The sequence below is a fragment of the Bradysia coprophila genome, chromosome II (assembly GCF_014529535.1).
Source record: "Bradysia coprophila strain Holo2 chromosome II, BU_Bcop_v1, whole genome shotgun sequence".
Classification (NCBI taxonomy): Eukaryota; Metazoa; Arthropoda; class Insecta; order Diptera; family Sciaridae; genus Bradysia; species Bradysia coprophila.
This window is the reverse complement of record NC_050735.1, coordinates 2,468,446-2,482,201: the sequence shown is the minus strand read 5'-3', so window position 1 is coordinate 2,482,201 and position 13,756 is coordinate 2,468,446. Positions and strand designations below refer to the sequence as shown.

General features: G+C 35.9%; 1 protein-coding gene across 1 annotated transcript; it reads left to right on the top strand.

The window, feature by feature from the left end:
• The first annotated feature begins 1,002 nt into the window (after nt 1-1,002).
• LOC119085838 (3-hydroxyisobutyryl-CoA hydrolase, mitochondrial-like) lies at nt 1,003-4,864 on the top strand. The gene is made up of 2 exons (XM_037196345.1): nt 1,003-1,175; nt 1,452-4,864. Exons 1-2 carry the CDS (start codon nt 1,075-1,077, stop codon nt 2,407-2,409), a joined length of 1,059 nt encoding a protein of 352 aa, XP_037052240.1. The 5' UTR covers nt 1,003-1,074; the 3' UTR covers nt 2,410-4,864.
• Nucleotides 4,865-13,756: the final 8,892 nt, after the last annotated feature.

Genomic DNA, 13,756 nt, shown 5'->3' with positions numbered 1-13,756 from the left:
GCAGCTCATGATGAAATTACAATAACGTTTTAGATAAATTTTGGGCAGATGACAAAATTACATCGATTGAGCAATAGTTATTTAAGGTAAAAGCAAAATAAAATGATCGAGTCTGGTTTTTGACAATTGAAATTCAATTGTCAAAAACCAGATTCGATCATTTATTTTGCTTTCATTTTACATGACTAGGGATAAAAAGATAAAAAGTAGAATTTTCGTGAGAATTTTGTTGATCCGAGGCGAAGCCGAGGTCAATAAACACACTAAAACGAAAAGTTTCATTTTTCTCCCGATATATGTAATGGATTTTGTCATGCTCGAGATCGATGATACGTTGTGTTTTCTTTATAGACTTTAGTTTCGAAAATTTGTCAATTTTGAGTCGAATTACACGCCGTGAATGTACGCATTCCCTGGACACCCTAATAATTCAAAATAAAAATTGTCAGTTGCCCCGACCGAGATGCGATCCACCAACCTCCGAGACGTTTCCACTACTCCAAATTAGTCATACATAGAGGCTGTAAAAACGATGAAGCAATGATGCTCGAATGCTGTCCACGCACAAATGTGAAGACGAAGCGCAGTGTCTTTATAAGAAGCGCACAGTGGTGTCTATATATTAAATTCAACAAAATGTCAAAAAATTCAATTCTCGTATTACACAATATATCATGTTAGGCACCTTCATTTACCATTCCTAATTTCGTGCTTATGGACTCACATTATCGACAAAAAATACACATTTGAAAGCTCGTCTCATTCGTTTAAGTATATTTGCTTAAACAATGCATCGTGCTATGATGGTTCGCGAGACGGTTTACAATAAGTAACTGTCAAGTGCAATAAGATATCTTATCAACGCTAAAACTTGACCTGCCATACTTGACTATGAATGGCATTCAATGCAAACACTCATTTCACTTTAATGTTTGCTTTTACATGTTATCGCACAAAGGCTTTGGCTTATACACAGACGTTTGTCAACCGATTTTATCGTTCATTCCGAATTGAGTTAGTAGTGTTTTGAATTTGCCTGCTATTCAGTTGACTTTCGGTGCAGAGTGAAAGAAAATGTCGGTGAAATTTTTAAATTATTTCGACTATGGATCGGCCGGAGTGATTCAACTAAATCGACCAGAGGCAATGAATGCCTTCAATGGGGAGATGCTAAGGTAAGGGTTAAATCACGGCAGAGTAAAATAAACCAGGCAGGAGCGGTTCATTTTCGAAATGTCAAATAAGGGACCTAATACACTGTATGAAAATGAACTCAAATGAACTCAAATGAACACTGACATAAATTGAAAAATTTTGTTCGCAAAAAATATAGGGCTACTAGATTATTCAGGTCCCTAGTCAAATCAGCGCTACTGCCTGGTTAACTTTACTCTGTCGTGATTAAATAAACGAAAATAAACGACTGTTCTAAGTCCAAGTTCAATCCAAAGGAATTCGTATGAGTTGCTCTCAAAGACGGAGAATCGAAATGAAATAATCATTATTAAGGGCACACGGAAAGTCTTCTGTGTTGGTGGAGATCTTAAGGAACTGCCTTACCTGCCAGTAGCAGAGACAAGCAGTGTCTACACAGATATTTATGGCATCTATGATCTGATTGCGAATTCCCCTAAGCACTTTGTTGCTCTAATCGATGGACTAGCAATAGGAGGTGCTTCAATCTACTCCCAGCCGGCAGAATACAGAATAGTCACGGAAAAAACCGTAATGTTCATGCCAGAAACAACAATTGGATATTATAATGACGTTGGGTCGAGCCATTTTCTGTCTCGATTGGGCAACCATTTTGGCATTTACATGGGTATGACGGGAATAAAGGTAAAGGGATACGATCTGAAAACTGTTGGCTTGGCTTCGCATTTTGTCGAAAGTCACAAATTGGCGGAACTGGAGAAAACTTTAATTAAATGTAAAGATCGCAAGGATGTGGACACAGCTTTGAGTCACTTCTCATCTGACGTTGAAACCCGCCCCAATGCACTTGACGAAATTCTTCCGAGAATCAACAAATGCTTTGATGGTGCGACAGTCGAAGAAATTTTCGCCAATCTTCAATCTGATGGCAGCGATTGGGCGATCAAAACTCTGAACACTTTAAAGAAAAACTCACCAACATCGTTGAAAGTTGCGCATCGTGCTATCACCACGGGAAGAAATCTTTCGATGCGAGATTGCTTGAAAATGGAATTGCGTATTTCTGTCAATTTCGTCGGTGTCGGTGACTTTAGGGAGGGTGTCCGGGCGATATTAGTTGACAAGGATTTCAAACCGCAATGGAGCAAAAATTCTATTTATGAAGTCACAAAAGAAGATGTTGACAGATTCTTTAAGTCGATACCAGAATTATATGAGCTTAGATTCAGGAATCGTGTTGCCAGCCGCTTATAATATGATAGAGTTGGAAAGGGTAATTCTTTAGAAATTTCTAGCGACTTATAACAATGATGGCAATTTTTACGACTCCAATTATAGTTGTAAAAGTTTTTGACTATTTCTAAGAATTTTTTTTCCATTTTTCATACATTTTTGACGTAATTTGTTTCTTAAAACTGGTTCACCCAATGGGTGAATCACCCATACTACCTCAATACAGTTTTAGCATACCAAGCGCGCGAGTGAAGGCTCATCGCCAGCACTAAGACGACCCGCTTTTTTAAGAAATAGTTTGATAACTCTCAACAGGCAGCACAAAAATCCAGGGCCAAACGTCAAAAATGTCATGTCATTTTCTTTAGTCCCTGAAAAGTACCAAACTCGAGCGAGGGCTCATTCGACAGCACTAAACGAGCACTAAATGATAGGCCTAATTCTAAAACAGCACTAAATGGTGGTGGTGCCAACGACATGTACCTCTATTAACTCGTATAAACACGTAAAATGTAGTCAGGTTGTATGGGTGTACCAGCACTCGAAGTAAATTTTATTGTTGTAAGGAAAATTTTGAGGAAAAGCGGGAAAATCTATGAAAAATTGGTAGTAAAATATGAAGACTTTCCCAAACAGCATGTTATGTTAAAAATGTGTGAAAAAATATTCCTAAAACCTCTTAAATAAATTTTGTAGAAATAATCCCTGGCTAGAGTTCAAATTTAGTTATAATTCTACGGCAAAGGAATAATTATGTAATTCTAGGATTTATCGGTTTATTCGATTTATTCAATGAAAAATCCAAAACATGTCTTTTCCTTTGACTCTATTGAAGTGTTGTTTGCAACACCAGCCTGAACTATAAACAGGTATACCATCACTTTTTCCGGCGCAAAGCATTGCAAATAAACCAAGTTATGCAGAATATGACTGTACCGTCGATAGGAAATAGGATATAGCATGAGGTGGTGTGATTGATGTTTAATATAGTAAAATATTATGCCAAGATTTAGCGGGAAAAAAATTGCATAGTTTCTATGCTAATACACAGTGGTGACAAGATGGTCGGATATATCACACCGACAGGATGACAGATACCACCGTTTCATAGATGATACATCAAGTGGTTATATAAAAAAAACATTCTGTGCATTATACATGTCGCTTTTATGGATTGTTTTATGGAATGTTGCAGATGAAAGTTTTTGAACTTTTCAGTTGAATATTTAACGGTTATTAATGGAACAAAACAGTTTTCCGGTTTATTTCAACCGTCACATACTATATGACATATAGTCAACATAAATTTCCACAGAGACACCTTGACATCTCACTATAGTCTGTTCCAATAGAACGATTAAAGGGCGAGAGCCCCACTTACATTTCAACCGTACCCCTTCGTTTGAAATGCATTGCATAAGGGGGAGCTTTCGAATGTCAAATTGTAAACTTACAGCGTGTAATAGGCAACTTCTTTGTTCGGATAACCACCTGTTGTCGACAGTCCAAATTTACCACACAGTTCATGAGTTCGAATTGTTTGGAAAGGTGTTCTCTACTGGTGTCAATTTTTGTCAAGGTCGTCATTGATTCTTCAAAGTTTAGTAGTTCAGGTTGCTAAACAAAAGGATCGATTTACTTGCGAACATGGAAACCTTTGTTAAAACTCTAAACCAGGACGATGATTGATTGTTCTGTTGCTATTGTTTTTGAGCACTAGGAGGGCTATTAACTCCTGCATGATCGTAGTTAATCACTAAATAAAGAGCATTACATTAATTCTTAGGACTCCTAAGTTAAGAGTTAGTCCACACCACAACTCTGTTCAATTAATTGCAAAACCAAAGCACCTCCTAGTACAGTCGTAGAAATTTGTCTATGTCAATGAGAATAGTTTCTATTACTATACTTTGTCCTTTGGTCACATTAATAGCATCAATTTTAGCACCAAACCAGTTCGTCTATAATGTAACCTAACTCAACGTTATAGTGGCTCAGACCAGAGAGCCGATCAAAAATCGTCGGCGGCGTCTAGCCGTCCCAAAAGAGCTGGCGGCCGGCGGCTGAGTCGGCTCAGCCGTTCTAAAAGAGGAGGCGGCGACTGGGCCTAGCCGCCGGTTAAAAAGTCGGCTGGCGGCGGCTGTAGTATTATTTGTCTTACAATAACAACAGCAACAATTATTACAAAAAATTTAAGATTTATTCGAAGAACGATTGAACACATTCATAGGTTCGATTATAAAGTTAAAGTTAATACTAAAAATACTAAAAATAGAGAACTAAAACTCGAAGTGCTCCTTGACGAGATCAAAGTTTTCATGAATGAATAAAATTTTTTGCATCGTAAATGGATTTAAGTTAGATTTGTGTTTTGTCATCAGAATTCCTGCTACCGAAAAGAATCTCTCAACGATAGCAGAGGTTGCCATAAAAGATAAAATTACTTTTGAGATTGTACTCATGTACGGATACTGTTTTTGATTTGTCGCCCACCATATTAATGGGTCCTCCAAAACACCTATCACCGAGGTGTATTTGCTCAATTCCCTCCTAATACAATTGATAGGAGAATCTGAAACTGCTGCACTAGCTGCACAATGCTTTTCGATTAATTCTAATCGAATTCGTTTGACATCATTTCCCATTTGCTGTGTTGATTCTCTTTTGCGTCCTTGTTTCTCATCCGACTGTGAAGACTGTGATTTACCTTCGCTTAGCGATAATTCGTACTTCTGCCACTTATCAAGCAAAATTTCAGCAACGTCAATATCATTTTTAGTAAAATAGTCTTTAATTTGCCCTAAGTGCTGCATCGACGGATCTAAAAATGCCGAAAAGACCATATCATCGTCCAATTTGAACCGTTTATCAAAGTTGTCCAAAAGTATCGTAACGGCGCGTCTACCGAGTGGTGATAAAGACTTCTCTTTCGAAAGTTTATTAAAGTTAAAATGTTAAACAGATGTAGTAATTTAAATAGGTTGTTATAATTTTCAATTCAAAAATTCAAAAATTTTAATTTATATACAAACAAAAAGATAACAGCCGCCGAGTCAGCCGACTTAAAGCAATGGCGGCGGCTGTCGGCGGCTAGCCGCATTTAGCCGACCAAAAACACCGGCGGCGGCGGCGGGCGTTTTAGCCGTCAGCCGCCGTTTTCGGCCGGCTGAAAATCGGCGGCTCTCTGGTCTGTAGTGGCTCCTCCATCTACTTAGAGGAGAACTTTTTCCGTACTAAAAATTTTAAATGAAAAAAATCTCGTTCGTACCTGTTATTTTAGAATCATTGAAACCAGGCCATTCTGTGCCTATTAACGCTCTAAAATAATAATCTCGTAAAACTAACAAAACAAACCTTTTTCGACATTGGTGGGGGCTCATACAGTAGTATAACAATATGGCCGAATAGGCCAGGCCTATGGAGAATCAGTGGAACCAATATGAAATTGTGATCCCAATCTAAACATTTGTTCACGTTCCCACCTATAAATTGTGGTTATTTGCAACTAAAGGTAGGTATCCACGTAATATACACAGATTTATCGAGATATTCTTTCTTATTAATTTAATGGATTTGGCGTTGCGAACGGTAGCATGTCTGGTATGCTTAGAGAAATTTAAAAGAAATTCTTTATTTACATCAAAGGTCAAACTTACTTTGAAAATGTGCATCAATAGCAAAAGGAGTGTAGATAATTATTTTTTCTTCTTTGAATTACATCGACTAAGCCAATGAGCTGGTAGCTGAGTTATAAATAAGGAATAAGATTTTTTTTGCTAATAAAGTAAAGTTTTGATTGCCATCTTATTAGAGAATTCACAATTCACTTGTGTAGTTGACGTCGAAAGTTGAAAGTACAAAAATATTGTCGTGCAGTGATGGAAGAAATGTTAAAGGAAATCCATGAGATTGTCGAAGCATACATGCCATATTCTTAACTTATTTTCCAAACTCTCAACTAAACTTATAAAATCAAACATGTGCAATGATTTACGTTTATTATGGAATTTTTACATGGAAAATGCTTCACAGAATTGATATTCATTGAATAATAGTCATAAATTTTAAGAATTATACACTAACTGTGTCCATGCAGAGATTTTGTTAAAATTTATCGACTCAATAAATATTCCTGGGTGTAATAATATCTCTCGGTATGCCACATAGATTTTATTTTTGTGGTATATTGTCGAGTCGATGGTTGTTCTATGTATGGTGGTACAGTAGATACTTGCATGCAAGTAAATATCCTCATTATTTTTATTTTATTGTCGATATTTTTTTGGTTTTTTTTTTATATTATGCATTGTGTCTTGTCCGGTATCACTTGTAGCATTTAGTTTTCAGAGTTTATTATCTGATAATTGATGATGAGTTCTTGATCACAGACAAAAAACATAATTTTTAACAGGGTGCAATTAAAATATATCTTTCCATATAATCCGCTTCGTCTTAGAAAGACGCACAATGATTTACAGTCAGTAACGAAAGGCTTATGCAGAATCAGCAACAGCTGAACGTCTCCAGCTGGTCAACAAAGACAATACCTTTCTATCCAAAACAATTCAAAGTCAAACTACACACAGTGTATACATACGTTAAGGTCATCTTTGTGCCAGGTGCGCCGATTTCAATTTTCGCATAGTATTGCCCTTTTCTGGCCTGCTATGCTATAACGTCGCATAGCGAATGAGTAACAACAGAAAACCCTATCCTCTATTTATATTAAAAGTTTAGAAGTTTAACATTTCACATTGTAGATTCGTATTCCGAACAATTTATTCTGATAGAAATCGAAGTCACCGAACGTTGTATTTACAAGAGGAGTCAAGTCTAGTACATTAAATACAATCTTTACAATTTGTATTGCAGTCTTTTCATTTCACTATTCCATATTTTTTTTTTCAAAATTCACATCGTAATTTTGGCCTTTACGCAACTAAGTTCTGATAAATTCAATTTCTTATAATCGTTTTTAGCGTTTTATCGTTTTTATTGTGTCTTCGGTTCATAGTGTTGCTCAGCCTCGATGATTTTAGTCATAGTATTGCCCGAGCCTCTGAGCAAGACCGTAGTCGGCGCCCCTGCTTTGTGCGCCCGCAAACACGTATGACTATAATAAACTCGTTGTTTAGAATGTGTTTTGATTGTATATTATACAAGTATTTTTGATCAACTGTTGCTGATTCTGCATAAGCCTTTGGTTTACAGACTGTAGTAACTCAGGTCAGGCGCAGATTTTCCCGACAGAAGTAGTTTAATTTTGGAGCAACGATATTTCTACAAAAAAAAAATTGACTGGAATTTACCAAAAAAATCTGCGTCGCAAGGTGGCAAATGTTCAGGAACAGATCAGCAAGAAAATTTATCTGCCGCATACGACGCAGATTTTTTTTGGAAAATTCCAGTCAAATTTTTTTTTGGTAAAAATTATTTGGCAGATGATGAGAAAAACTAAGTCAGCTTGTTTGAACTAAAATTGGGTGTAAAATTTAATTTTTGCGTAACGAAGCTGAAAGCGTCAACTCTAGCGATATCATTCATTTTAGAAATTGTATTTCAAAGACTGCGTCACACTTTTCTCGAAGAGATTTTTGTTGGGATATCAGTCGTTTTAGAAGTGTAGTCAACACTGCTTTTTATAAACAGTTTACAGTTTTAATTCAAAAAATTTACGAAAATCGAAAATTTGACTAAATTCGAAAATTTGACGAAATTCGAAAATTTGACGAAATTTGACGAAATTCGAAAATTTGACGAAATTTGACGAAATTTGACGAAATTCGAAAATTTGACGAAATTCGAAAATTTGACAAAATTTGACGAAATTCGAAAATTTGACGAAAGTAATTCTCTATCTGCCACCATTCAAGAAATATCTCCAAAACCCCAATTGACCCACCCATTTCCAACTTTCGACATTTTTCACATATGCCCCTCTGTTCTACTCGTAAAACTCTGAGACTTTGCCGAAGAAAGTAACTCTCTATCTGTCACCATTCAAGAAATACCTCTAAAAACATAATTGACCCACCCATTTCCAACTTTCGACATTTTTCACATATGCCCCTCTGTTCTACTCGTAAAACTCTGAGACTTTGCCGAAGAAAGTAATTCTCTATCTCTCATAACCCAAAAAAATATTAGTCCTTTCATCCTACGCTCGAGTAGCTCAAAATTTGGTCACTCTAATCACTCTAGCTCAAACGAAACGTGTTACGAATACCTTTCATTTGATGGGTCGCACGCCTCTGTAGGTTTCAATACAGCTAACCTACAGCCGAAAACGCATTCCCGACCCTCGAAAACCACACTCAGAAACCACTTCGAGGCCAATAAAACAAAATTCTGGTTTTTCCTGGGGTAATGGCGTATCACATTTTCATTTTTATGCCCACCCTGAGGTTCCTGCAAAATTTCATGGAGATTGGCTGACTAGTTTCCGAGATCGACCGTCGATAGATAGACAGATAGACAGATAGATAGAAACATACAGTTGAAAGATTTTGATTGTTTGGAAAACGTTAATTTGGTGCATTTTCTATGAAAAGTGTCAATTTCAAAACGATGTATCTCCGGTAATTTTAAAGCTACATAGTCGAGTGATAGCTCGTTTTGCTCGTATTTGAAGCGAGAATAAGATAGAATAGGATTTGTGGTGATACAGACCAAAGGAAAGAAACTTAAATTCTCGCCTATACCTATATAGTTGCCGCGTCTTCGTTCTTTTTTTGGAAGTTAGACTGCGTCAAGTCCTCCGCTATCGCTCCGGACATGATTTTCAAGCGAGTACGATGTGAATAACTGTTTCTGTCTGCGAAACGAACAATTCAACTTGTTACAAAAAGAAGGAGACAGTTCGAGGGACAAAAATTTCTATTTTCTCCCCTCGGGAAAATAAGAGTGGCACGTATGCACGCATGACGTCACCCAAACAGTGTATTTGCTGCACTGAAACGAGTTTTGTCATTTGTGCACAAACGTGTAAGCAACGTGTCAAAAACACGTTAACATTGAGATTAACTTCGCACTGTATAATTACTACACAAAGTGTGTACTTGTGGACTTACTGGTGCATAATAAACCTGTACATTTATCCATTCCTCGTTGTTTGGAATTTTACGGTGTCTTACATGTCTAACGTACAGTACTATTGGGATCTACTTTCGAACGGTAATATCGGTAGTCGTTTCTGTGCACTCGACACGATGTGAAAATGTTGAGAGTGAAGGCAATTAAATAAAAAAAAAATGACTGTGCAAACGAACATAATTATTTCCATCGTGATTTTAAATTAAATTATTTCCACATCAAGTAAAAATGAGGAGAATGTTTATTCGTTTCAACATTGTAGAAGTACCTGTATAAAATGTTTAGAATTTTTCGTTCCATTTAAATAAAACAACAATAATTCACCTCGGTATATATTTTGATATACATTAAACTTTCGTATACCCAGCAACCGCACCATGCCCACATACATTTTAGGTATGAGCTTAAGGTGTACTTTACATTTTCTTCATTTAAAGAATGAGAATAAATTTCTAAATAATTTTCTTTATTCATTTTTCATTTCACCGCCGCACCAGCGTGAATGTACATTACGAAACGGGGAAAAAAGTAAATGAAAATTAATTTCCCGTGAGAATGTTTGATGTAAATACTAATTTTTGTATCATTCAGTCCAATTAATATTGAGTAAAAGTTGGCAAAATGATACCAACAACCGGACTCGCAGAAAGTATTTCACATTTTCTTTCTGTTGGATAATTTTTCTTTTATCCTCTTAATAGATTGAAGGATTTTAAAATGAAATGTTGCGAAATTAGGGGACTCAATCTTGTTTCTATAGTTCGGACGGGGGAAGATCCAATGTTTTTTTTTACTTTTCTTTTTATTTTCTCTTTTTTTTCGATTTAAATCTTTTTGGAATGTGTTTCGTGTATGCTTATTACCGATGTAGATGGTAGATCTTAACAACAAAGTTGGAATCAAATCTTCAACTTTTATTGATAGAAAATTGGTACTGTGGCCAACTTTCAATTCTGTGCACTATTTCGATTCAGCTGTTTGAACAGGTACAACGTGAACAAAGTCAGTTAATTTTATAATCAGAAGTAGATAAAAATGTCAAAAGCGGTTTGCTTATTATTGTTAGTTGACATTGTATTAAATCGAAATAGTGCACAACATTAAAAGTCGTTCACTGTACAAACACGGTATGGACTATTTTTGGGAAAACATTCTACCGAAGTCTCCAACATTTTTCTAAATTTTCCTACGCTTTCTCAAATTTTCCCAAAAATATTCTTTGAGAAAATTTGGGAAAATATAGAAAAATTGGGAAAACGTTTTCCCAAAAATAGTCTCTGGTACCAACCCTTTGATCGCTAGAAAAGAATTCAATTTTATAGTTAGAATGGTACCTGTACTGTACGTATGCATAAATTGTATTACCCATCGTGTCTGCTGTATGTGCAATCTCTCATTCTGTGCAATTGAATGCATATAAAATGAACGAATATTGAACATTCAATAAAAAGCGCACACATCTAAATACATAATGCGATATAAAGCCAATGTAATTCTCGAAAAAGAAATGACAAAACAAATTCCATGCCAGTGGTATTAATATTCTGGGTTCGTTTTGCACTTCTTCAAATCCGTTTTCATAACTTTGCACAGCAAACAAGCACAAATATTTTGTTATGTAAGTTAACAATCTTCATGCAAGCGACAAAATGCATTTGACGTATTTGAATATAAATATTCTGTTCACCAGGCACACATGAGAAAAAGCCATCTCTACATTTTGAACATCAAACACAATACACTTTGTAGTGTCCCATACACATAACATTGAAAATGTGCAATCGTTGGAAAAAATGCGATGTGGGAGGCTATTTAGGGATTGTCCGGGGTTAGTATAGGTTGTAAAGGGATGCGCATATAAATGACATTTTGTGATATGAAATGTCATAAAAGAATGACTGATTACACGGGAGAAAAAACACCATGTAACTATATTCCTTTGGTGATGTTGACCACAAACTATCTACATGCCTGCAAGATAATCGTTCTTTTTATCAACTTTCGAATACCCTATTATTCCCTTGACTGAAAGTCAGGGACTTATGAAAGAAAATACCCTTAAATGTCCGTAACGCTAAGTTCACTTTGATATTTTGAAAATGTTCTACATTGGCAAAAAACGTTAAATACAGAAAACGTCCGTACACTTGTGGACTTGATAACTCGAGTAATTCTTTACCGATTTGCAAAATTTTGGTTTTAATCGATGGAGAATGAAAATCATGAGGTTAAGTTCGTAGATGGGCAATATTGGGGTAATGAGATGGGAGTAATTCTCAAGAGAATTTTATTCCTTGTTACCGCGATAACTTCCGTAATTCTTATCAGATTTTCAAATTTTTTGTGTAATTCGACGAAGATTGAAATTCTTGAGGTTGAGTTTGCAGATGGATAATGTTAGAACAACGAGATGGGAGAAATTCTTCACAGACGCTTTTCCTTGTGGACTCGATAACTCGAGTAATTCTTTACCAATTTTCAAAATTTTGGTTTTAATCGACGGAGAATGAAAATCATGAGGTTAAGTTCGTGGATGGGCAATATTGGAGTAATGAGTTGGGAGTAATTCTCAAGAGAGTTTTTTACTTGTTACCGCGATAACGTCCATAATTCTTATCCGATTTTCAAAGATTTTGTCTTAATCGACGAAGATTGAAACTCTTGAGGCTGAGTTTGCTGATGGATAATATTCGAACAACGAGATGGGAGATATTCTACACAGACGCTTTTTCTTGTTACCGCGCGATAACTTGAGTAATTTTTACCCGATTTTCAAATTTTTTGTTTTAATTGACAGAGAATGACATATTGGAGTAGTGAGTTTGGAGTAATTGTTAAGATAACTTGTTATACCACGACATTTTTGCAACGGATTTCCAGAAAAATTTCTTATTTGACGAGTAGTGAAATGATGGTTTTCTGGTCTAACAGTTTAGAAGTACTTCCCAAAAGAGTTTTTGCTTGCTTGCTTGAGAAACCGATAGATCGTGTAATTCTCAGAGGCTTCAAAAATCAATTTCGACCAGTAGCGAAATTCATGTGGTTAAACTCGAACATTGCAATTTAATTGGACTAATAATCTGGGATATACGACAATTTTTGGGTGAAATCGTATTCTTAAAAGAATTTTTTTCGTTCCTAAAATGTTTGAACGAGTGTGAACTTTGCGGCCAGAGCGAAGCGAGGGCCGTAATTCACACGAGTTTTATTTTTTCAAGAGGTAGGCAAGAAATACGCCGCCTTTTCAGCGCTTTTAGTAGACTCATATTAGGAGTTAAACGTATACCTCGCTGGACCTTCCATTCATAGTGCTTTTTAGAAGACAATATAAACGACTCGTAATGGAGTAAAAGAGTAAAACTATAATTTTGTGATCGTTTTTACAAGATATGGGAGAAATTATACTCAGACGCTTTTCCTTGTTATCGTGATAACTTAAGTAATTTTTGTAGATGGTTAATATTGGAGTAGTGAGGTTGGAGTAATTGGAATTGTAAACACAACTTGTTACGACATTTTTGCAACGGATTTCCAGAAAAATTTCTTATTCGACGAGTAAGTGAATCTGGATTTCTGGTCGAACAATCTAGAAGTCTAAAACAATCTTGCTTGCTTGATAACACGATAACTCGAGTAATTCTCAGAGGCTTCAAAAATTGCAGATTTGAAAATATGAAGTGTTTTCGACTAGTATCGTAATTCCTGAGGTTAAATTCGAACATTGGACTTTATTGGACTGGTAATCTGCGATATACGACAATTTTTTTTCGTTCCTAAAGTGTTTGCACGAGTGTGAACTTTGCCAGAGCGAAGCGAGGGCCGTAATTCACATGAGTTTTTTTCACAGGCAAAAAATGCGCCACCTGTTCAGCGCTTTTAGTAGACTATATAGGAGACTCATATTAGGAGTAAGACATCGCTCGCTGGACCTACAACTCATAGCTCTTTTTGTTTCTTCAGGAAATTAAATAAATATGAGTAAAATGAAGCATGTGAATCTGCTGTTTTCTAAATAAAAGAGACATCACATTTTCATGTGACTTTAGTTTTGTTATCTCAAAAACACCACCTTATTTAAAAATGGCTGGAAAACTAAGACTGGAATTATAGAAAGAAAAAAAAGCCAGTCAAGGGACCTGACCCACCCAAGAGGTGGGGCCTAGTGTAAAATATGTTACAAAACTCTGGATAAAAGAGAATAGTCACTTTCGTGTGTTTATTTGTTGGAAGTATCGAAGTAATCTTGTAAATTCATGCAATTTACTATTTTAACTTA

Excerpts from the sequence above, each read along its gene's own strand:
- LOC119085838 (XM_037196345.1), top strand. The coding sequence starts at position 1,075 with ATGTCGGTGAAATTTTTAAATTATTTCGACTATGGATCGGCCGGAGTG. Across the intron at positions 1,176-1,451 it reads TTCAATGGGGAGATGCTAAG|GAATTCGTATGAGTTGCTCT; the intron begins GTAAGGGTTAAA and ends TTCAATCCAAAG.